The following is a 26,969-nucleotide window of genomic DNA, read 5'->3' as shown; positions in this document are numbered from 1 at the left end:
TCAGGGTTCTGTGGACCACAGGTTGAGAACCACTGGGATATAGGAATGATCATAGCAGGAAGCTACATCTACTTGAGTTTGACTATTTTATTTTGTTTCTGGTGCCTTCAAGTCATTATTGACTCCTGGCATCTGCCTACACAGTCAGTGCAGTTTTCTTGGTAAGATTTTGGAAGTGGCTTGTCATTGTCTTCTTCCTAGGACTGAGAGAGAATGATTGGCCTAAGCCGTAATCCAGCTAGCTTCATAAGGAAGTTCTAAAATTCATGGTCTTCTGGTTTCTAGCTTGGTGTTCTGTACCAGCCTACTACCGGCCCTGCAGATAAGGCAGGGACAACCCCTTTACAAGAAGGCAAGAGGCTGGAACTAAGCCTGCCAAATTTATGGACACAAAAGCAAACAGAGCAAAAACAAGACACGAACCATGAAACAGGAGCTATTCAAATGGTTGCCTTCAGCAAACCAGCCCTCCCACGCATTCCCCTTTTAAACAGTTCAGGGCGTGGCTTCTCTCTGCCTCCTTCCAAGGTGCCCCATTGCCTTCCTCTGTTTACTCCTGGGTCTGCGTCGTAACCAGGTGGGAGGGGCCTGGCTGAGGGCTCTAATCAGCAAGCTCTCCAACACCCTCAGCAAGCTCTCCAACACCCCCCTCCTCCTCCTCTGAATCGTCCGACCCAACTGCCGAACCCACAGGCTGACCCTGAATCACAACACTTGGTGCCTTAATCACTATACCAAACTGACTCTGACTTTGGTTGACCTCCTTGAAAAAAAGCACTGGTTAGTGCTTGGTTAGATGATTATCACCAAATACTAGGGTAAAAGCTATATAACATCCTAGACAAAGGCAATGGTAAATTATTTCCATTATGCTACCAATAGACAAAAATCTTTACTACCTTTTCTCTACCTGTAAATACAAATAAAACCAAATATTAATTCTTCAATATAGATACACTCAGAAAAACCAGAAAGCATCATGGCAGTGTAGTAATACTTCTTTCTTTAAGTTGGATAATTGTAGGTAGCGCCTTCTGCTAAGGTTTCTAGGACATACTAGAGTTCATACAAGCTACAAAGCCACCACTGATTATGTTTGTAATAACAGTTTGGTTTAATGTGACATGTATATGTTTGACTTTGCCTGGCAAGCAGAATACAAATTCCTCAGATTTGTTTTATATAAGTGATACAGCCAGTAGCACCTCTTACATTTAGAAGAAAGGGAACCAATGCTTAATATAGTAAAGCACATAATTTATAGAAAGATAAATAACTAAGGGCTTTGTGCAAATAAGACAGCCAAAAATGCCTATGATATCAAAAATGACATAGGAGAAAATATTTTAGCAAATCTAATTTTTTGCATCAGGACATGACAAGTTTCCATTGTCCCTATTCCCATTTTAAAACTGGTTACCATTCAGAAATCATCCTTTACCCAAAATTCATTCCCATATTCCACTGTGGACTCCCTGTATAATTTTGAGCAAATCCTTCTGAAAAAAAATAATTCTATAAATATACTGAGCATATATTAAAATCCTCTAATTTTAGGCAGAGGAAACACACTCACAAACAAAATATTTAATTATGTTTCCCAGAAGGATGGTGGAAGCTGCCAGCCTCCAGAAGAGAATGTCTCTCCTATAAGCAGGCAGCTGACTTGAAATTAATTCTGAAGAACTGTTTCAGTAATTCAGATTGATTAAGGATGCACCCAAGAATAACACTTTCATTACAAAACCTCCTGAGTAAAATTTAAATGATGCTAAATTAAAAACAGCCTTTGTTAAATCAGAACCTTACGAACACAACAGAACTAAGAAAGATGTAGGAACAGTATAATTTTATTTGCTTCCCCCCCTATTCTATTCCTATTCATGCCTCAGTTTTGTATGAAGTGATTGATTCCAGGGCTGCTGCCCTTCCTTGGACTCGCAAACCATATATACAATATACATATGTATAATGTGCTCTGTGTTGGAAATCCACAACCATTTGGAGCCATTCAGTATTTTGGAAACTATAGGGACTTTAATTCGCTGCCATGATGCCAGCAAAAAGCATTAAAGTGCTAAGCAGTGCATCCCACCTTCTCCAGTTTCTTACTCTATCTCTGAGATATCTCTTGGAAGGTTTTAGTCCAACCCTAGACTAAAAAATAAATGAAGAATTTATTTTTAGTCCTTGTAATAAAGACTGTCTCCCTTATTATAATAGAAGAAAAAAAAGTCTATATTCCACTTGTCAGAAGAGAAGGACCTTGACAGAGTTTTGGATTTCTCAGAAGCTTTAATGTTAGAACTCTTAAAGTAGAGGTAGAATTGCCTTATGAGTTGACTTATTTGCTTCACTGAACTGATGGACTTGGATCTGAGTTCCGGTGATGGATTCATTTTATTACAGACTGTAGCTCGATTCTTTTCTTTGAGTGATCTGCCTTAAATCCATTAACTGTCACTCTGATTATAGACACATAAAGTTAATGTTTCTCAAATATCTCTAATAATATACTACATATAAAGTGTGAATGTATGTGATATTGTAAATAGGAAATTATGAAATCTGGGATGTTTGATTTATATTGGTGTAGTATAGATTGTTCAAAATTTGTTAAGTTATTTAGTATTGAAAAATAACGGTTAATAATTCAAAATATATACATATCAAGAAATTAAGGCCCAAACAGAGAGATGACTCTTCGGAATCACTAGAAACTGAGTCAGAAGAAACTTCATATACCATTTACTTCCAAACTACCATATTCCCTAGTCTCCAGAAAGCTCTTCTGATGCAGCTGTCATATAAGTCTTATTACCCTTAGCCACCATAACAATTGGAAGACCACATATCTCAAAACCTGGCAACTTTGAGATGGATAATCTTGGCTGAAGAATTCTGAAGTTGGAAGACCACATATCTCAAAGTTGCCAAGAGTGAGAAACACTGGTCTAACCTATATCCAGATCCTTTCTCAGGCAGGAATTGGTAAGACTTGATAAATCACATCACTAATTGCCAGCTCTTTTTCTCATTTGTCAAATGAAAGTAAGAGCAGTCCATTTCAATGGCATGTCAAGCCCTTTATAAATAAAAAATGTTACATTTAGGATTCATTAATAATGCATTTAGAAGAAAATTTGCTGTTCAAAACCAATTGTGGCTTTATCTTTTGTTTTTTAAAGACAGATTTGCAGACAAATACTGCTGCTTTAGTATCATTCCTTTCTCTCTTATTTTTTGGCAATGAACTTCACTGTAACCTCAAAGCATTTCACAAGATCAACATTTTGTATCTGCTCCTCTATTGCTACCTTCTTAAAGGTTAGCAAAGATTTTATTCCAGTTATTAAGGTAAATGCTATTGTCATCAGCATTTTTCATTCTTATTCTTATTGAGTTGGTGGTAGATGACATTAAAGTCAGACTTATTTTCAAGTAAACAAGCTTATGATTGTATTGAACACAAGTCATGGACCTTGACCCACATTATTTTTTCCTTTAGTTGAAGAACCTAAAAGAATTTCCGTAAGCAAACAAACTAAATTTCTTAGTATTTGTGTTTTGAAAAAAAAAAGGTCAAGGGTTAGGAATTAAAGCATGTGCAAATATCCAATTACTGTTTTGGCTTGCTTATGTTTTAGCAAACCTTTTTTCCTGTTTCAGTGAACTTAATTTAAGAAAAGTTAACCTACATATTCCCAATTATTTATAAATCAATCTGCTTTACTAACAAGAACAAGGGAAACAATTCAATTACTCAGATTGAATTCTCCGATGCATAAAATAAACCAACACTCTCTTATTTGTATTTTAAGGCACACATAACTTTGGCTGGTCCAAAACCATTTCAAAAATGCTAATTGGGCAGTAAAGTGCAACTGAGCCAATAATTTTGAACTGTTTATAAAAGTCAAATAATTATTCAGATGCAAAGTGCCATATCACTAACTGGGCAAGGTACAAACCGATTTTGCAATTCACTAGAGAATAGGGCTGGATGTTTTGGCAATGTACCACAGATAGAGAATTGTAAATGTAATCTAATTACAAATAGACTCCTGCCAAAATGGCATCAGAAGCTCATTGTATAAGTTTGCCTAGGCAGAAAGAGACTGCCGAATAACTTGGAAAGCAGCATTTAGACAATTCTCTAGGAACAGTGAAGCTTGAAGTTGTGTAGGAGGAAAAAACCTCATTACAAAGTTTACAGTAATTTTATAAATTTGTTTATAACCATTATAAATAATTAAATAATTAGAAAAATGTGTTCTTTTCTTGTATGTGCAATTATTCACTTAAATAAAATAACATCTTATACTCAGTGCTTTTTTGTAAAAGAAAAAGGTGCCGGAACTCACACATGTCATACAACCTGCCTTGCCTACCCTACAAGGTTCCATCCAAAAAAGGTGCCGGAACTCTGTTCTGAGCATTCTATGACAAAAAAAGCCCTGCTTATACTGAAGGAAAGATTAGAAATAGAATAGAACAGAACACTTTATTGGCGAAGTGTGATTGGACACACAAGGAATTTAGCTCCAGTGCATAAGATCTCAGTGTACATTCAAAACAACAAAGGAATAATCCATAATAACAAGGATAATAATCATCATAATAATACCAATAGAGAAGGCTGTGGAACAGATGAGAAGGATAAAGTAATATAGCCATACTACATGGGTAATATATTTAGACATAAGACAGAACTGTGGAAATTCAGTAGCAGAAGAGTGAGAGGAGAAGGGTGCTATTTATTAAATTTCAATTAAACTTTCAACAAATTAATGTGGTCATCAACCAGGGTTGTCAGGAAAGTAGGCAACAAGCTTCTGGGCTACAACTCTTGTTCGTTTGTTTTCATATTTTTGATGGCATTCCAGCACAGGTTTATAATACTTAAATTCTACCCTGAATTTGGGATCAGAGGTCTGAGGATGGAGATCAATCACCTTTTCATAATAACTTAACAGCAACTTAACAGCAACCATGATTCCCAAAAATTAGTTAGGGTTGGACTAAGAAGCAGAAGAAGAAAAAATACAAACACAAAATGCAAAACTCATTTTGAAAATAAATACAAGATATATTCCCCAGCTAAATATGGAGATTGACAGATTTATGATCTTAATCTTCTCCCAGGATAGAAAGGACTGCTCAGGTTTTTGGCTGCTTTAGTCTCTACTCTATGGTAAGTGAAAGTCTCCTCTTGTCTTTCTGGATTTAAGGTACTATTCTGTGGTATATTTCACTTGAGTCACTATGGCCCCCAAATTATGACAAGAGGAAATAGGTTTTTCTTCTCTTTCTCATCCTAGAGGCAAACTGAAGAAGCTTCAGAGCAACTAACTACAAAAATTACAAAGAAAAGTAATTGCAACACAAAGTTATCACTTGAAAGTTCCTGTGATTTATCTACATTTAGAATGAGTGAGTTCTTGTATATAAAATATTTTCAAATAGAAATTGAAGTGTTAGATAGTCACCCAGAGTCACTTTGAATAGTGAAATGAGTGGTATAAAATAATAAATAGATTGATTGATCAATCAATCAGAATAATTTAAAAGAAATAAGAATTACTCAGCTTAAAAGTTTTGAAAAACATCATGGTCCTACGAAATGAAGATAGATCTTTAAAATGAAATGGTCCATTGATACGGTCTTTACTTTAAAAATATTTTTATTTTATCTTATTTAACATCATCCAACTCCAGAATGAGTCTAGGTTGCTCACAATTCAGTGATCAGAATAAAAAAATAAATAAATAAGAACAAAATAATATGCAACAACAATAAGGCTAGAAAATGGGGGGGGGGGAAACCAAGGACATCCTGTAAGTGGCTCCAGCTGCCATAGCCCACGACTTAGGAGGTTTAAAGCCTTCTGGAATATCATCATGGTGTAAGTCACCCAGGTCTCATGGGGAAACTCATTACAGACACCATGACATAAAGTGCACTTCCAAGTCCTAGTAGGTAACACTGTTTGATCAAAGGAATCTGGACCACACCAACCCTGGCAACTTGCATCAGTAGGTAGACATCATGGGAGATCATAAAGATATACTGTGCAAATAATATATGATTTTATGCATGCAATATAATGCTAACTAGGATCAATTTGTAGCAGGTTTTATGAATACATTTATACATGAAACTTTACTGCAAGCTGAATCATAGTTTAGAATTGAAGTTGTTTAACACACATGTTTTCAATTTTTTCCACACAAGGAATGTGTAGAAATGTGTCCTATTGTCCAGTTTTTAAGAACTACAGTACACATTCATATTCAGCATTTACTGTGGCAAACAGGATCTAGAGAATGAAATGGGAATAAAGTCATGATTCTTTCCCCAACTCTAATTCCATGAATTAATTAGGAACAAAAGAGGAGGCAGAGACATTTTCTGAGAAATCTAGTTCTTTAAAAAAAAAGCCTCCATGTCTTAATACCTTTGTTACATTATGTGTGATCTTAGCCTGCTATTTAATTTACAATACTCTTTTATTCAGACGTTCCAATAGTTGTAGGTTGGAGATATTTTTGTTTGCTTCTTTGTTTTGTTTTACTGGTGAAGTAAAAGCCTGAGTGTACACAATTTGAAATAAACTTTGGACTGTAATTATCCTACTGTTAGTTGTAGCTGGTTTATGAAAATGCTCCATTCAGATACTAGTGAGATTCAAATATCCCAAACCTGAAAGGTGATGAAAATTATGAATCAAAGTCCAATTCTAACTAAAGGAGAGGATTATTACATGGATTTCAACAAAGTGATTTCAATTTTTGAAGATAATGGTATAGATTTTAAGCTCTGAAAGTCCAGATGCACTGATGTTACTTCAGAGGCAAAGACAAAAGTTTCCATTTTATCTTTGAAGGAAATCCAAAATAGATAATGCCATATAGTTCCTTCTGAAGTTCAGAAATGCCATAGCAACCATCATGGTACAGAGTTGCCCTTTACAAATCTTACAGGACAACATGGTACTTTCTCAAAAATCAACAGGAACACATAGCTTTAACAGCTTCTAGGGGAAAGGGCAAGTAATGACATATTAACAGAAAAGGTATAATGGAGAGTGAAAAAAGTAAAGAAGTTTGCTCTCCATGTATTATTATCTGGTGTTTTGACCTTAAATAAATAAATAAATAAACCTTTATTGTCAAAGTGCAACATGTGCACATTGAGATTAGCTGAGCCTCCCCCCGTGCTCTCTCCCCCCAACACACAGTGAAAACAAACCCTCCATCCCACCACACTATGTGAACCAACTACACCACACACCGGCCTCCCAAGTCAATTCTGCATAAGATTATGTCCCATTTAAAAGCCTAACAGCCCACGGATAAAAGCTATTTTCAGCCTGTTGGTACGGCTGGCTATATTCCTATATCTCCTACCGGATGGTAGGAGAGTAAAGAGATACCGTCCAGGGTGTGAGTCATCCCTGAGAATCTTCCTCACTCTTCCAAGGCAACGAGCCCTGGCGATGTCATCCAGTGGTGTCAGGGAACAGCCCACAATGTCTTGTGCTGTGCTCACTACCCTCTGTAATACTTTCCTATCCGCGGCTGTCAGATCTTATCATAAAAAAAGACCTTTATGGTACAAAAAGGTCTTTAAGAAATGTAAGAAATGCAGACTGTACAGCTGATGCTTCAGCAAATTCTTCCATTTAAAAATAATTCCAGACAAATAATACAAGTAGGTACATGCATTAATCTTTGTTGGAAGACAGTAGTTTGCAAAAAAGCTTAAAATGATCAGCCTTAAATGTTAAATATCCTATTTTAGTATCTGCCATTTTTTAGCCTGCCTAGTGAGCTTAGCACTACTGCTATAATTTATATGATTAACCTTGTCAAGGAACACTTTAGAGTGCTCAAGAAGACTCACTCTGGACTATCATTATGTGCAAAAAGGAAAGGTGCTTTATGTCTGGGAGTATTTCAGTTAGCTAAACACAGAATTAATGGTACCATGGAATCATTCCCGGTATATTTGGACAGGTTAGAAATATTTCATTTCTTGTCCTGCTTCCCTTTGCAAAAAGGGAAACAATAGAAATCTCAGTAGAAGATAATGTATGTAGCTCAGGACTGAACTGTGGAGTCCTTGGTGTTCTTTGAGCTTGGTTGTTGTTTCATTAAAAACATCTGCAAGCAAATTTTATTTAAAAAATCTAAGAAGAAAACAAAAAGAGCAGAACACATCCTTTATAGCAGTCAATACCCAGATAAACAAGGATTAATATCAGACAAGCAAGCAGAAAACAATGGTGTAACTAAGGAGAAAATGATACCTCATCAACAGTGACAGGGCAAGCTACTCTACACAATCAGGGAGTGAATCAGGCACTCACTAGCCCTAATGAAGTTACTTAGTTAGGTAAAGAAAGGTCTTAAAACAAACAAGCTCAGAGAGCACTAAGGTCTCCAATAATAGAAATATTTTTCTTTCCAAACATATTTGTCAGCAACCTTAAATCTTATTTTAAGTAATATGCATAGGGGCTATGTAGTCTGGCATCATTTTCAGATTCATTTTTACATTGTATGAAGCTTAAATGAGATATACAGAGTTTTAAAATGTATAGTTTCATATAAAACATATGGTGCTATATAATGTTTATCACAGGTGCCCCACATGCTTTCCTTATCTTTGAATTTGTAAGAATTTTCAATTGCCATGTGTAAAATGTATATATTTGTATCATATTATTAACATTTACAATCATTTTACATCATCCTTTCAAATACCATTTGTCTTTTTATTGAAAGTAATATTTGAAATTATGTGCAATTTTGAGTTTTACATCTGTTTTTGTTGCCCTCTTGCAATTAATTGAAACTAATAATTTTTAACATATTCTTACAAAAGAAGCCAAAATGCAATGAAAATAAATTCTAGGTTATATTTTAATTTCAAGGTGCCCAAAGTATTTATTTTTGTATAGCAAGCTTTTGAAATTCATTTTTTAAACAAAACTAAATAAGATGGCCATTTATTTGAGTGAAGTTCCACATGTTAAGTTTTTACATTTCTGTATTTTCCAAATATTTTCATTCCACTAAATCATAATTGGTTTCCCTTTTAGGAGATAAATTATATTTAATCGTTTCAGCTTATAAAGTTCAAGTCTCTTTGCAAATACCTTTAATACAAGAAGAATGATATGCAGTGTTTGATGATCAAACATTGGAAAAGCAATTTTGAAGTATGCTTAAAAATCAGAAGCCATACAATCTTACAAATAGAGGGAAAATTGATCATTTTTTTGTATATTTTTTGCCTGATATTGTATGCAGAGGTTACAGAACAGTGAATTTCTTTAAATAAGTGGGGGAAAGAAGCTAAAGTTGATTAATTATCCTATATGAAATATTTTTTCCACTTAAAATAGTTTATAACTAGTATCAACATCCTTCTTAAAGTTAAAGTTATCAAAGCTGAAAATGCAACTGATCCCTATGATGTAGAAAGATAGTGGAAATATCCCATGGGTTACATGCCCCTCCTTTGTAATACAGATTGCAAATATTTACACCACTCTAAAACATTTGGGTATATGGGGATGTGATTCCACCATCAATATTGGTGAATTTAACATTTTGTAATTCCTGTACTATGGATATCATACTGGCATTACCCTAAGTCTTTTTTCTTGGTACAGACTCATTTATCCATACAAATTGATTTTCAGTTCAGCCTGGTCAACTTTCGGAATTCTTAATTTGTGGTATCTGTTTGGATTTAATCAGAAGCCAGGGAACAATTAAGGTAGAAAGAACCAAATGTGTTAAACTTTCTTATATGGCTTTGTGTACCGGCATCTTGGGCTAACCAAACTATTCCACCTTTAATGATGGGGGGTGAGGTGTTATTTTATATTGATGTGATTTTAAAATGCCTGTAAACCGCCCTGAGTCCTTCAGGAAAGGGCGGTATATAAATCTAATAAAATCTAAAATCTAAATCTAAATAAATTCAGTTTATAAATATTATCTATCCTGTTCTTCTTCCAAGATATTGTTAAAATGTGAAAAATGCTAACCATGAATTGCTAGCAACAATAATATTGAAATAAATATCCATGACACCACTAACAGTTTAGGGTAGGGTAATTAATGGTTTACTATTTGTCTTTTAATATTCCTGCCTATTCGAGTTTTTGTATTTCTGTGCTGAGCAGAAAACAAATTGAGTGAAGAAATTCTAGAAGCGTGAGAATGCCACTTGTGTGGAATATGGAAGAATCAGAAAATATATTGTTACTATTAACAATACAAGGGTAAATAGTGTCAGCACTCTCTGAAGCTGACATTTCTGAGAGCGGTTCAAGATGTTTAAAATGAAATATTTGATTTCAAAGAATGCAAATATATATTTTTATTTTCTTTCTAAACATTTGGTTTGTACATTCTCTCTTTTCCAGTTGAATTAGACCATATTCTTTTGATTCTAGTTTTAATTAATCAACATTTCACTTTTTGTCAGAAGCAATGTAAAAAGGATTTCAATAATCCCATACTAGAAAAGTATTATTTAAACCAAAAGAAACTTTATAGGCCACTCATATTCAAAATGAGAACAGGAAGAAACTCCAAAGATTCCCAATTAATTAAGTAACAACTGATTTTCCAAAACATTTTGGCCTATCCTATCATGCTATAACTATGTCCTTTTCTAACTACAAATATGAATTGGTGATTTGTTGTAACTGATGTACATGTATAACAATCAAAAGAAAAAATATTTTTGATCTATGATCTGGGAGGAGTAGAAAAGATCAGCTACCACAGAAAATTCTGAAACTCTACCAATCAGTACCCTTTTTCTTTGTTCAACAAAGAAAAATATAGTACTTACCCAAGAGTTGTCATGGTGACAATAGTATACCAAAATGATGCTGGAATGCTAGTGAACTTGCTGGCAGAAGATCCTTTTTCTGCATAAAACATCACAGTAGCAAAGATAATAATTGCCATCGTGAGTGAAAAGAGAAGAAAACCAAGCTCAGACGCACAGCTCTTCAGTGTGTACCCCAAGATTCGTAAGCCTTGGGAATGACGGGAGAACTTGAAAATCCTGAATACTCTGAAAACCCTCAGAGTCACAAAAGCTCCACTGACATCCTCATTGCCAGTCATCACCAAACCTATGTAGTAGGGCATGATGGCCACCACATCAATGATACTCATCACACTCCTGATGAACCGGTACCGACTGGGAGCTGCAAAGAGTCGCATCAAGTACTCGACTGTAAAAATCATTACACAAGCTGTGTCCAAACAGAAAAAAGCCATTTCATATCTATCCCCACATGGCTGTTCTTTGTTGCCAGGCATTGAGCCACATGGTACGGTCTCCACCACATTGGTGATCACAGAAACAGCAATAAAGAAGCCAGTGACATAGTAAAAGACTAAGGCTAAGGTGCTAGTATGAGGGTTCTCAAAGGCTCGCCACATGGTCTGCCGGAAGCTCAGGGCTGGCATAGAGTCTTGTTTATTCTCTGAATCCGCATCATCCATCAATCGCTCAGCATTTTCCCGCTTTCTGTCCTTGTACTCTTCATAACAGCAGTCCCCGATGATATCAGGCAGGATCCCATAAAAAGCAAGCTCCTCATCGTAAGCTGAGATACACTCATACCTTGGGTAATGTAGTTTGCCAGTTCTATAAAAGTTTAAGATACACCTAAAGACATCAGGATCCCGGTCAAAAAAGTATTCCTTGGTGTCTTCATTAAAGAAGAACTCTTTTTCTGTGCTGCCCAGTAGTGTATCAGGGTATCTTTCCAATGTAGTCCTCCATGTCTGGAAACGCCGGCCACTCACATTGAGAATGATTAGCTCATCTTGGCGCTTATTTTTTTCTGATGGGGCTAGTGGCATGGGACAGTTGGCCACTGGCATCCAACCTATGGCAGCTGCCCTTGCAAAAGGAAGCCATGCTGCTACACCTGCTGCCATGATGAATCTGGTCTCAGGATGGAGGAAAGAAGTTCTTCAAAAAGTCCTTGGCTTCAGTTCAAATCCATCTAAAAATACAATTAAAAAGACAGTGTAAGATAAGTACCATTTTTTTGCCATCTGTGTAATGGTTAAGTAATTCTCTCTAGCAACACTTAGTCATGGTGAAGGTGTGGGAGGTAAGAATGCAATAGTGCTTCACAGAGTCTTTGAAATACAAGAGACAATGTTTTAATGATAACAAATGCACCACAGGACTTCTTAACAACATCTTCAAAAGAACTCCTGGAATCTAAATGAAGATTCAGGAAAATCAACTGCCAGAAGCTTGGTGTTCTGGTCAAATACTTTAACTCTAAAGTACAAAAGCATCAAACATACTAAAATCATGACTTTGGATTAATTTGTCTCATGTGCTCATGCTCATCCACACACAGGGAGTACAAAGAAAGAAAAGGAGTGAGGGTTTTACACTGTAAGAAATACAATAGGTAGCTGGATCGTGTAGTTTTTCCTTGCTTTCCCTTTTCAAATTTAAACCTTGGTAGTCAAATGAATTATTGTTTAAAAGTACACAATGGTAATCAGCATAATAAAGTCATTAATATAAGTAAAATTTTTGAATAGCAAATCATTCTTCACTAAACACAATTTAAAGTGGCACCAACATGTTCATTTAAATTTGCTTCCTTATAAAAAAGCTTACAATAACTTTTTCCAAGAGTAAATGCTGGGCCCTAACTGAAAAAACCCCACTGATATTAAGTTACACAATGTTTGTGGAAGAACCATTCTTATTAGAACACACACACATGTATATCTAGGAATAGGTTGGAGAAATCATTTTGTATGCTTTTATTTTGTTTGGTTCAAATCCACCATAAAGTGTTAAGCATAAATGTAGTGAGAGCAATTATAACAGCTTAGCAATTATCCAGCACATTGTTGAACAACTAGGTGAACAGCATTGCACAGATTTTTGATTAGGCAATTGACTTATGTGGGCCATCAAATGGTTTTGAACAATATTTGAACAATATTTGTAGCAGAGTCTTAAACCATTATAATAGACCAGAGTTATCAAACTAATTTCCCAAGATCTTAGGAATCTCCTGCATTTCTGTAAATAGATTTTCTGAAAAGGGCACGTGTACTCATAAAGTCTTCCTTGTAGGATTTATTTTAAAATACAGGGTTGGATTTAGTTTTCAGAATATACAAATGCATATAGCTACACAAATGCCAGGATATGTCCAAAACCCCAACTCTGGAGAATCAATAGGTAAAGAATATTTTAAAGTATTCCTGTTATTGAGAGGCCCACTAAAAATGCATAGTTTATGCCCATTATATGTTACTAAACATCCAACTATAGAATCTTAAGCCTGCTAAAATCTAAGGTGAAGTTGTCATACTCTTTTCATAGTTTACCTTTCATTTCCTTTGCATTTACACTCAAATATGCATAGTCTATTGATTTATTTTATATATTTGGATATCAGATTTCCACTTTATGGTCTGTCAAATGATTTGTAATCAATAAGATAATCTAATTATTTAAAGACATAAAAAACTGAGCAAAATACATGCAAGTCTTGATAGAACCATTATACCAAAGAGGGGAGGTACAGAACTCGGCACTCTGGTTGCTCTTGAGTTGAATGTTCTTAGAAATATAAATTGTAAACAAATAAATAACACAAACTTTATAACATGGACAGTTTTGTGCAAGGCAACAAAATTGACGGTTTTAGCAAAATGGCAGGACATCTAGCAAACAGCAAGTCACAAGAATGCTATTAAAATGTTGACTAACATCTGACCAGTTCTATGGACAGTTTTAATGGCATAATCAACAAATTGGATGGAAATATAAAGCTTAAGAGGTGAAGCCATATATCGTAGTGAAGGCTTAAATATTGTTCCCCTGTTTGAATGAGATATTTCCAGTTATTCCCAGAAAGGATATAAATATTAATCTCTGCAGTGCTCTCCATCTTTATTAATATCTGGTAACCTGTCCATCAATTATACAATTGACATTTCAAAGCTCTCAACAGTTTTCAAAGGCTTCTTTCCACGTCTCCTATCTAGCATAATGACAGATGTTTTGTTACTTAATATATAACATTCAGTGTTCCATGCTCAGTTAATCTTGTTTGGATTATTATAAGGTATTACAAATGGGGCTATTTCTGAAAATACTGCAGCAGTTTCACTAAGTACATAATATACCTGTAAGATCAAGTGTGTAAAAATCAGGCCTCCAGTTCAATTGCAGATCCAATTTGAAATGTTGGTTTTTTTTAATTTTTAAAGCCTTTCTGGACTTCAGATCTTAGTATCAAAAGAACTTTCTCATACTACATGTTCCCAACCAAATCTTGATGTTACCAGAAGAGTTGTTTTTTCATGTATGGTATATTATTATGAAAGAAAACTCACCACTTGATTACACAATATCCTCCCCAGAGAGCATATCTGGTAATACTCTAATGTCTTTATGGCATGAGGCTTTTATTGTTACATTTTCATAGCACTTTCCTGAGTGTTTTTACAAAATTTTAGTTCCAGGTATTTTTTTTTATCCCTATGTCTACTTTTCAAATTGTTGCAGTGTTTGGGAGTTTCTGTTCCCTAATATAAAATGGACTTGTGATTTTGCTGTAGTATTATATTGGTTATATTCTAGGGATGCAAACATATTCAGTTTGAAGATTTGGCTGAAATTTAATGCAGAGCATCGAATCAGTTTTGATGTCATTGAATTGAATCAACAATTCAGTGGAGTTTGGGACACTTTTTTCAGACAAATCAAAAATAAGTATTGAATCTTCCTGTTAAATAGATGAAGTTGTCTATCCAAACTGCATTGACTTCATTTCTCAAATCAAATTAACAATTTAAATTAAATCATACTTAATTAGCATTGTTGTTGTTAGTTGCGAAGTCGTGTCCGACCCATCGCGACCCTATGGACAATGTTCCTCCAAGCTTTCCTGTCCTCTACCATCTTCTGGAGTCCATTTAAGCTCACGCCTACTGCTTCAGTAACTCCATCCAGCCACCTCATTCTCTGATGTCCCCTTCTTCTATTGCCCTCAATCTTTCCAAGCATTAGGCTCTTCTCCAGTGAGTCCTTCCTTCTCATTAGGTGGCCAAAGTATTTGAGTTTTAGCTTCAGGATCTGGCCTTCTAAAGAGCAGTCAGGGTTGATCTCCTCTAGGACTGACCGGTTTGATCGCCTTGCAGTCCAAGGGACTTGCAGGAGTCTTCTCCAGCACCAGAGTTCAAAGGCCTCAATTCGTTTGCGCTCAGCCTTTCTTATGGTCCAACTTTCACTGCCATACATTGCAACTGGGAAGACCATAGCCTTGACTATACGCACTTTTGTTGACAGGGTGATGTCTCTGCTTTTTAGTGTGCTGTCTAGATTTGCCATGGCTTTCCTCCTGAGGAGCAAGCGTCTTTTGATTTCTTGACTACAGTCCCCATCTGCAGTGATCTTGGAGCCCAGGAAAATAAAATCTGTCACTACCTCCATTTCTTCCCCATCTATTTGCCAGGAATTAAGAGGGCCGGATGCCATGATCTTGGTTTTCTTAATGTTTAGTTTCAACCCAAGTTTTGCACTCTCCTTCTTCACTTGCAACAAGAGACTCTTCAGTTCCTCTTTACTTTCTGCCATTAGAGTGGTATCATCTGCATATCTTAGGTTGTTGATATTTCTTCCAGCAATCTTAATTCCAACTTTTGATTCATCTAGCCCTGCCTTTCTCATGATGTGCTCTGCATATAAGTTAAATAGGCAGGGCGACAGTATACAGCCTTGCCGGACTCCTTTCCCAATTTTGAAACAATCAGTGGTTCCGTGTCCAGTTCTTACTGTTGCTTCTTGGCCCGAATATAGGTTTCTCAAGAGACAAATAAGATGTTCTGGTACTCCCATCTCTTTAAGAACTTGCCACAGTTTGTTATGATCCACACAATCAAAGGCTTTAGCATAGTCAATGAAGCAGAAGTAGATGTTTTTCTGGAACTCTCTAGCTTTCTCCATGATCCAGCGTATGTTGGCAATTTGATCTCTAGTTCCTCTGCCTCTTCGAAATCCTGCCTGTACTTCTGGTACTTCTTAATTAGCGTGTGTTTACTATATTCAATATTTTGTTTACTCCCCTAACATTTGAAAACATTTTGATTGATTGTTTTCATAACAATATACTGTATAGTCTCTCTTTCCCTATGCACTTTATATGATTTGGTCCATTATTTGGTCCATCAGAACCTCATTTGTCCATTTAGCTTATTTATCTGGTATCATTTTACCATCAGATATCTTACATATATAGAGATTTCTATAGCTATATTTTGACAGTGAAGGAACTGACATCAACATATCTTTGAAATGTTAAACAGAACTGAAAGTATCACTGTCAATAAATCACTCCAAAAACCGCCTTTAAAACAATTATCTTACAATTAAAGAATTCAACGATATATATATTTTAGAAATAAAATCAGCTGAAATGCAGGCTGGCAAACTACTGAAGAAAAGCTGAGCCAAGTCCATGATTTAATTATAACTGATTATTTATTTATTAGCTTTGTGTGTCACCCATCTCGTCTATTTATTTGTTTGTTAAATTTATTTGCTGCCTATCTCAACATGGGGCATCTCTGTTCTATATACCATACAAATGTATATATTTATTTTAATACAGGAAATATTTTGACAATTGAAATATTGGAATAGTCTTGAAATCACATTGTTAAAAAGAATTTGTGTCCTTCCACACACTAGTAGAAGGCATCACATTTATTTTCAAATTAAGAAGGGAAATGAAAAAGACAATTCAAGGCCTACATTCATTATCAGAACTAAAAGCAAAAAAAAGGTGAAAGGTGAAAGATAATGTATTACTTCATTTAATACCTTGAAAATCAAGGTATTAAAACAAAGGGTGATATCAATGTTTAAACCACTTATTAGAATTTTAGAATGAATCTCAATTTCATGCCCATATTTAGTTGCAAGACCCTTCATATACAAGCATAATTTAGTATTTCTTTTAACAATTAAGATAATACAATAAAAGCTGATATGTATTCAAATATAAAAAGAGGCCCAGTTTTTAACCATGAGCTGCCCAATTCTACTCTTCTTTCAAGAGCAATAGGAGTAAACAATGCTCTGAAACACTTTTTTTACTTTTCACAATATGTAATATATTCTTAAAAACCACAGAATTTTCAGATTTCTTACTTAATAGATAATGTTTGTCTAATTTATTAAAAATGTCCTTACTATAAGATGCAAAGTGAAATATAGCATTTGGGCTTTTAGCTTATTGCTAGAACATAATCCTAAATAGATTTAGAAAAGAGAGCTGAACATAAGCAGAGTTTAGAAAATATGAGTACCAGAAAATTATTATGGAGTTTTAGAAATATATCCCCTTCATAGATTACTGCCTTGTTGTGGCGAAGGGGCTTGCGTAATTCAATGAAGCTATGAGCTATGCCGTGCAGGGCCACCCAAGACGGAAAGGTCATAGCAGAGAGTTCTGAGAAAACGTGATCCACTGGAGAAGGAAATGGCAACCCACTCCAGTATCTTTGCCATGAAAACCCTATGGACAGTACCAAAAGGCAAAACGATATGACGCTGGAAAATGAGCACCTCAGGTTGGAAGGCGTCTAATATGCTACTGGGGAAGAGCAGAGGGCTAGTACTAGTAGCGCCAGAAAGAATGAAGTGACTGGGCGAAAGGACGCTCAGCTGTGGATGTGTCTGGTGGTGAAAGGAAAGTCCAATGCTATAAAGATTTTTTCTCCATAGGAACCTGGAATGTAAGATCCATGAATCAAGGAAAGCTGGACGGGGTCAAACAAGAGATGACAAGACCGAACATCGACATCTTAGGTATCAGCGAACTAAAATGGACAGGAATGGGTGAATTTAATTCAGATGACCATCAGGTATACTACTGCGGGCAAGAATCCCTCAGAAGAAATGGAGTAGCCTTCATAGTCAATAAAAGAGTAGGAAAAGCAATACTGGGATACAATCCTCAAAATGACAGAATGATCTCAGTTCGAATCCAAGGCAAACCATTCAATATCACAGTAGTCCACGTCTATGCCCCAACCACCAGTGCTGAAGAGGATGAAATTGATCGGTTCTATGAAGCTCTACAGCACCTTATAGAACTAACACCAAAAAATGATGTCCTTATCATCATGGGGATTGGAATGCTAAAGTAGGAAGCCAAAAGATAACCGGAATAACAGGCAAGTTTGGCCTTGGAGTACAAAATGAAGCAGGGCACAGGCTGATAGAATTTTGTCAAGAGAATACAATGGTCATAGCAAACACTCTTTTCCAACAACCCAAGAGACAGCTCTACACATGGACATCACCAGACGGTCAACACAGAAATCAGATTGACTATATGCTCTGCAGCCAAAGATGGAGAAGCTCTATACAGTCAGTAAAAACAAGACCAGGAGCTGACTGTGGCTCAGACCATGAGCTTCTAATTGCAAAGTTTAGGCTTAAACTGAAGAAAGTAGGGAAAAGCACTAGGCCACTCAGGTATGAATTAAATCATATCCCTGTTGAATATACAGTAGAGGTGACAAATAGATTTAAGGAATTAGATTTGATAGACAGAGTGCCTGAAGAACTATGGACAGAGGTTCGCAACATTGTAGAACAGGTAGCAACCAAAACCATCCCAAAGAAAAAGAAATGCAAGAAAGCAAAATGGCTGTCTGAGGAAGCTTTGCAAATAGCTGAGGAAAGGAGGGAAGCGAAAGGCAAGGGAGAAAAAGAAAGATATGCCCAATTGAATGCAGAATTCCAGAGAATAGCTAGAAGAGATAAGAATGCCTTCTTAAATGAACAGTGCAAAGAAATAGAAGAAAAATATAGAATAGGGAGGACCATAGATCTCTTCAAGAAAATTGGAGAGATGAAGGGAATGTTTAATACAAAAATGGGCATGATAAAGGACTAAAATGGCAGGGACCTAACAGAGGCAGAAGAGATTAAGAAGAGGTGGCAAAATTACACAGAAGAACTATACAAGAATGAGCTTAACGTCCCTGACAATCACAATGAGGTGGTCACTGACCTCGAGCCAGACATCCTAGAATGTGAAGTGAAGTGGGCCTTAGAAAAGCTGAGCAACAACAAAGCTAGTGGAGGTGACAGTATTCCAGCTGAGCTATTCAAAATCTTAAAAGACGATGAAGTAAAAGTGCTACACTCAATTTGCCAGCAAATTTGGAAAACTCAGCAGTGGCCACAGGATTGGAAAAGATCAGTTTACATTCCAATTCCAAAGAAAGGCAGTGCCAAAGAATTTTTAATTCCATTTATATCCCACCCTTCTCCGCACACATTTCACATGCTAGTAAAGTTATGCTTAAAATCCTACAAGCTAGACTCCAGCAGTTGAGAACTACCAGAAGTACAGGAAGGATTTCGAAGAGGCAGAGGAACTAGAGATCAAATTGCCAACATACGCTGGATCATGGAGAAAGCTAGAGAGTTCCAGAAAAACATCTACTTCTGCTTCATTGACTATGCTAAAGCCTTTGATTGTGTGGATCATAACAAACTGTGGCAAGTTCTTAAAGAGATGTGCGTATCAGACCATCTTATTTGTCTCTTGAGAAACCTATATGTGGGCCAAAAAGCAACAGTGAGAACTGGACATGGAACCACTGATTGGTTCAAAATTGGGAAAGGAGTCCGGCAAGGCTGTATACTGTCGCCCTGCCTATATAACTTATATGCAGAGCACATCATGAGAAAGGCAGGGCTATATGAATCAAAAGTTGGAATTAAGATTGCCGGAAGAAATATCAACAACCTAAGATACGCAGATGATACCACTCTAATGGCAGAAAGTGAAGAAGAACTAAAGAGCCTCTTGTTGCGGGTGAAGAAGGAGAGTGCAAAACCTGGGTTGAAACTTAACATTAAGAAAAGCAAGATCATGGCATCCGGCCCTCTCAATTCCTGGCAAATAGATGGGGAAGAAATGGAGGTAGTGACAGATTTTATTTTCCTGGGCTCCAAGATCACTGCAGATGGGGACTGTAGCCAAGAAATTGAAAGATGCTTGCTCCTTGGGAGGAAAGCCATGGCAAATCTAGACAGCACACTAAAAAGCAGAGATATCACCCTGTCAGCAAAAGTGCGTATAGTCAAGGCTATGGTCTTCCCAGTTGCAATGTATGGAAGTGAAAGTTGGACCATAAAAAAGGCTGAGCACCAATGAATTGAGGCCTTTGAACTGTGGTGCTGGAGAAGACTCCTGTGAGTCCCTTGGACTGCAAGGTGATCAAACCGGTCGGTCCTAGAGGAGATCAACCCTGACTGCTCTTTAGAAGGCCAGATCCTGAAGCTAAAACTCAAATACTTTGGCCACCTAATGAGAAGGAAGGACTTACTGGAGAAGAGCCTAGTGCTGGGAAAGGTTGAGGGCAAGAGAAGAAGGGGATGACAGAGAATGAGGTGGCTAGATGAAGTCACTGAAGCAGTAGGCGTAAGCTTAAATGGACTCCAGAAGATGGTAGAGGACAGGAAGGCCTGAAGGAACGTTGTCCATAGGGTCATGATGGGTCAGACACAACTTCGCAGCTAACAACAATAACACCAAAAAGAAATATATCCTCACTAAACTAAATATATCAGCAATATATAAAAAAGGGAAACAAATAATCCATTTCATTCCTAAAAGAAGAAATTCCATTGATACAAACTTTATAGAAAACAGTCTGTACCAGCTGATGTGAATCACCACATCAAAAGTTTAATTCAATGTAATTCCTAAGATTATTTTGTCAGTTAACTGAAGTTTCAATACATTGATCAGTTGTAGGATGGGTAAGGGTAAAAAATAACAGATAAGAACAAATCAAATATTCTTGCAACATTTCCCCTATGACATTACAGCCTACTCAGGCAGGGTTTGTGCTTGAGAAACACTGTGTATCAAAGTCATGCAAGACAGTTTAACCATTTCCACATGACTTGTTTTCATAGGATATTAGGCATCAGTTGACAAGACAAAGCACCAAACACTGAAGTTTTATCTAGAGCATATCTACCATCAGTCCACACACTTCTGAAGAAAGCACAGGGAAGGTCATGTCATATGTATACCAGATAAGCAGATACCCAGGCAACTCCTTTTGGGAAGCTTCCTACTGGAAGAGGCTCAAATAAGAATAAATAATACAAAGGCCTCCCTGACATCCCTTGATATAAACATAACCACTGGGAAGTGCTGGCACAAAGCCACTTTGTGGTCTCATCCACAAAGGTGGTCAAATTTATTAATCAAGGCTCATTGCTGAAGCACAGCATAAGTGCTAGCTCAGAAGACCAAAGCCACTAGCACAGTAGCTGCAGTATCTATATATGTTGTCTGTTCAACAAGAACATTCTGTTCCCAAATTGGCCTGATCAATCATCACACCACATCTAATCTTAACATGATTATTTTTCAAAAAATCCACACTGTTGAGGCCTTCAACAGTGATGATGGATGAACAAGAAGATTCTACATTTTTGCTGGCATAGATCAACAAAGAATGTTAGATGTAGTAAAAAAAACAAACCCTCAAGTGATTGAATGAGCACAGTTAATACAGAACTGAGCATTTAAATGGCAGAATTTTGAGATTCCCTAGTCAAGAAGAACTATTAGAAAATACAGTGTTAGTGGCTGACATCTCATCTCCCCAAACAAACATGGCAGAATCTTTTACCAGAAGAATTCTATTAATGGATTATTAAAATTAGTAAAAGAAGCTGAACACGATCAGTTGCACCATTAAATATATCATGAATTAATGTTATTAATAAAGGCAAATTCTTAGAAAATGTTTCAACTGTCTTTTAAGTAACCCTCCATATTTAGAACTAAGTGATTTTAAAAGAATCCCTAGGCTACCCCAAATAGATTGTTAGAACCCCTTGGAATGGAATGGAATAATGCTGGAATTATCTGATAATTATATTTATATTTTATAATTTATATAATAATATTTGAAAATGAAACTGAGTTTTCCCAAAATTTCTGAAAGGCACCAGAATGCATTTCTCTAAATGCTTGTAATGTGTCATCTCTACTCCACATTACTGTCACAAGCACACCAAATGTGTCCCTTAAGACAATATTAAGCCATAATTGAATTTGCATAAGTTATATTTTAAAAACAATAAGTATTTATGTTAAAATGGATTTCAGACATGGTATTATGGTTATTGTGGACTAAATTCCACATATAAGTAGCTTTTACTCAGATTCCAAGTAAGTACATGCAAAACTGCAATGTCAAAATTCAGTGCTAATAAATCTTATTGAACTCAGTAAGTTTTCATTTCTTGAGTATATTTATTAGATTGCAGTGTTAATTATCAATTGCAGATTTGCAAGAAATGTACTAATTATTGACATGTTCCAAAGAACAACCTATGTTTATTAATATGTTAATACTAGTAAAAAATAACATAAAATGTGGAGCAGTTGACTGTTTCCAGAGCAATTTTAAAATATGTTTAAGAATATGGATATGATTCTGTGAACTATTGAATTCTGAATTAGTTTAAGTGCTTTCTAAGAGACCAATGTGTAATAGGCCATATGCTACATTCTACTATAACAGTAAGTCATGCTACATGAAAAATGGAAAGTACGCACAAGGTATTCTAGGGTAAAAGGAAAAACTTTCATCATAGAATGTCATCTGCAAGGACAAATACACACATAAAGATAAGTATACTATATTGTAATAATTTAGTCTTGGAAATTAAATGAATTGGCTCAAGTCCCACTAATAAAACAATTTATTCCCAAATAAATGTGCAATGTACAGATTTTATATGCTCGCAGTACTTTGCTTTGCCAATGGTTGGCAAAGTTTTATAAGGTTGTTCACCTCACTGCACAATTTAACATAATTTGGCTGTCAATATATTTGAGCTAAATGTCACTCTAGGATATCAGTAGTAAACAAACAAGGAAATGGTATGTAACGAGTTTAGATACATGTTTTGATAGCAATACATTATTATAAAAATCTTCCTCCACAGAACAAATGCAAATATATATAATTCTAACAATGATGGAATATTGTGAGCCAGCTAGAATAAGATTACTGTGCATTCTACAATCAGTTTTTTCCCCATCTGTAGCCAGCAAATGCAACAGGAAAGGTACTATTACAGTTTGGATTAGACTCATACTAACATCACTTGAGTATTTAAAAGCAGCAACAACAAATAGGAATTGTATATTGTATACATGCTACAAAGCTAGATGTACATGATTTGTCAGAAGGGTTTTTTAATTTTATAGTATATTGATATTTTTGAGAAAAGGAATTTATCTACATGACTTAAACAAAATGTTAGCTAACTATCACAAGAGTAAGCAAAAAATCTTTATTTCAAGCTAACTTTCTTTAAATTTATATTTTTGCCACTCCATCTATTCTTAAATAGACATGAGTTATCTTTAAGCTAGGGCTGTTAATCATTTGATTTCTACATTGAAAATATAAATCCACAGTCTTTGCTTAGATCCATGGCACACTGGAAAAGAACTTTATGAAACATTCACTCATAAGATAAAGGAAATAAATGATGGATTCTCATTAATTTCTGTCAATAATTCAAAAATTTCCAGGTGTCCCTGAAAAACATAATTAATTTTTCCCCCTTTTTATAATAAATACAACTTATTTCTAAACCAACACGGATGATCTAAAAAAAGAAAGACTGATAAGCTGCAAACTGGGAGTTTCATGAAATAAATTTCAGATTTATAATAAGACAAATACATACATTAGAACCCAGCTTTTTTGTCTAGATTTTTTTTTAAAAGGTCACACTTAGGTTCAACTATCATTTCATTTAAAATGCAAACTGTGCTTTGATGAGTCTTTTGCAGTTGCTCACAATTAGATTTTCTCTTTCTCCTCCCAGCTGATAATATATCTGCTTACAAGAGTTTCCATTTATCTTTCTCTTACTGATGCAACCAGCATAAACACAGTTTAGAGCAACACAATAAAGATATGCCAACTTTCATCTTTCCAAACTATGCTCTACACACAGATCATAATGAGCCTGATATATTATTTTTATTTATTTATTTATACTTCATATTTCATAACTGCCCATCTGCCTTAAGATATTATATTGAAGGGAAATAATATTGTTATTTTCATATTATTTGGAGGTGGGGGTGTGGCATGATACATGTACAATGAATGACATAAAAAATAGAGTGGGGGATAGATTTGAAAGTTCTTTCCTATATCTTTGATCTCCACATGCATGTTAAAGAAATCAGGAAATAACAGTGCAAGAAAAAATAGAGAAGGAGACGACTACTGAATTGCTTAATTTAGTCTTGCTTGACCTGCTGGGTTAATAGAGACAGGCAGCCATTGGGGATATACATTTGAATTAATCTAGAAATTCTAGCCAAGCATTTTAACTTCCCCCTCTCTTGCAGAGAATGAGCCTTAGAATATTTCTTTTCAAGGCAGCTTGAAAAACAAGAATTCTGGAAAGAGATTGTGTGCTTTGATTCCAATAAATCAACGAACAAGTAATAAACAAATAAATAAAGTCTTTACTATATACACACCAGCCTAGACATACAGTAGATGGGAGATGATGGAATGAGGACAGGAGAATCTAAGTTACCTGTAGGAATCTTTCCACGTACTGTAATTAACCAGAATGCTTTTTTTTCTGCAAGTATCTCTTCTACCCACTGTGGCTGATTCTTCCCTTCAGCCCCTACATAAACTTCCTTCCCCCCCCCCACAAAGCAACATCTCTTTTTTAACTCCATTTTTTTTCACCTCCTTTTGGTCTTTGCAAAATTTCTTCTAAGACAACTAGAATTTTGAGTATCCTTGCCCTATGAGTTAAAGAAACTCCAAGAAAGTAATGTACGGGTTGCAGCAGGGCTGGATGACTTTGAGAAACTAAGACACATATTATATGTGATATAGGCGCGCTCAGCTGCTCCCCCCCCGTGCGCCATCTCTTTCAGAGATTCAGCCTTCACTTAAGCAGTGTGTGTGTGTGTGTGTGTGTGTGTGTGTGTACGTGAAGGAGTTAGGCAGAGGGAGCTGATCTGGTATTAGTAAGGAAAATTAGAAAAACAAAAAAGAAATGGAAGAAGAAAAGGAAGACATTGAAGGAAAAGAATCTTGTTCCTTAGCCCCCCTAATTTTTCGACAGTTTCTAAAAGCATCCACAATCAACAAGCAAGACTTAGAAGAGATAGAAAGTGAGGGGAGATAAATCCTTCCACTTGCCCCCTCCCCCTCGGTCGACCACATGCACACCATTTCTCCTTGTGCATCCATTCCCTTACCTTCTGGGTAACGAGCTCTCTTGCCATATGATTCCATCTTCTTCACGAGTACCGGTTCAGCATATGGGCTGAAGCATTGCCATCCAGATGCTGAAGGCGCTTACTCTAGCTGCCCAAGCAGGAGAAGGCAGTCCCAGGAAGGAGGAGGCGCTTGTCAGGGTGCTCTTATCCCATTAGCTCAGCAGGCACCGAGAAGGGTACAGGAGCTGGGCGTGCTCTTGCGAATGCGCCTGGTTGCCCCCTCCCACCCTTGTGTTTTTCTGTCGTTTTGAGTTAATCTCCGCTCGATTCCTACGGTATTTAGTAGATAGGTGGCGCCGCCCTACCAAGCTTTCCTAGCATTTGGCCCGCCAGCTCTAACGCTGCCCGTTCTCCAGAGTTCGTCTCAAGACCTTTTCAGCACTTCGAGACGCTGGACAGTTCCATACGCCGAACCTTCTTTGCTGCCGGACTCTTGCTTCACCGCACCCTCACTACGTACTCCAAGATGTCTGATGCTGTTTTTCAAAGGACGTTCAGAGGAAAGAAGGTGAAATCGAGAATGAAGTAGTAATTAGCCAAGAAGCAGACTGAAATCTCCGAAGAGTAATAGCAACGAGGAGATCTCAAAGAGCTTGCTTTGGGACTAATATAAGAGATTAAGGTCCGCGAATAAAACGATTCCCAAATTTCCAGCAACAACGTGCTTCTCTCCATCTACATGGCCAGAAAAAAACAAAAGGACAGGTTTGACTTTTAAGCTAATAAACTGAGGCAGTGTTCTTCTAGTAGAAATGGTATGAGTTTTAATAGAAAAGATTGCAGGATGTTATTTGCTGCTTTAAGATAAAAGCAGTTTGCAGCCCCTTCAACATGATCTTAGATTATATGGTGGCAAGACTATATGAGATTCTGACTTCTACTTTGATAAGGGTGATTGAGTAACATATGAAAGCAACTTAGGCTAGTTAAATGGTAATCTTCCAGAAGCAACTAGTGATAAAGATTTGCTGAGCACTCACTTTTCACCAGTAGATGTCACTCAAGATAAATTGCTCTAAGGCTGAGCTGAAAAAATGAGCTGCAACTCCGGAAAGGTTATGCCTTTTAATAAAATTTGTTATTTGGAAAAAGTGCTATGGGACTCTTTTTGATGTTTTTTTTTTCCATAGTCTAACATGACTCTCTTCCTACAATGGTCAAGTAAGCAGTCTTGTTTTCCTCTACTTTTCTAAATGTGAGAGTTCTAGGTATTGTTGAGTGACAAACACTGACGTATTAAGACATTTCTTAACCTCTGGCCACTACTGGATATTGTATGGTTTAATCAAAATCCAAGCTAAGAAAGAGGACCATGAAACTGAGCAGGATCAATATTGAATAAGAATATGTTACTTTCTCCCCATTCTATTCCCACAGCTAAATTATCTGGACCAGACATAAACTGAATCCAAATCAATTTTGCAACTTTTAATTGATTGCCAGCTGAAATTGAAAAGGGCATTCTAATTTAATATGGTATTTTTTTAAAGTTGTTCTGAATATAAGAAGTTGAGGGTTCCTTTCTGTAGAAGTTACACCACAAGG

At 36.2% G+C, this 26,969-nt stretch overlaps 1 protein-coding gene across 1 annotated transcript in view; it reads right to left on the bottom strand.

The window, feature by feature from the left end:
- Nucleotides 1-11,985, bottom strand: part of KCND3 (potassium voltage-gated channel subfamily D member 3) — a gene marked incomplete at both ends in the record, with an annotated part of 313,047 nt that extends 301,062 nt beyond the window's left edge. The window contains one exon of the mRNA XM_083360647.1: nt 10,880-11,985. Coding sequence (XP_083216773.1) covers nt 10,880-11,985 — 1,106 coding nt within the window. The remainder of the gene's footprint in view (nt 1-10,879) is intronic.
- Between the last annotated feature and the right edge of the window lie 14,984 nt (nt 11,986-26,969).

The sequence above is a fragment of the Vipera ursinii genome (genome assembly GCF_947247035.1).
Source record: "Vipera ursinii genome assembly, chromosome: 3".
Classification (NCBI taxonomy): Eukaryota; Metazoa; Chordata; class Lepidosauria; order Squamata; family Viperidae; genus Vipera; species Vipera ursinii.
This window is presented reverse-complemented; position numbering and strand designations above follow the sequence as displayed.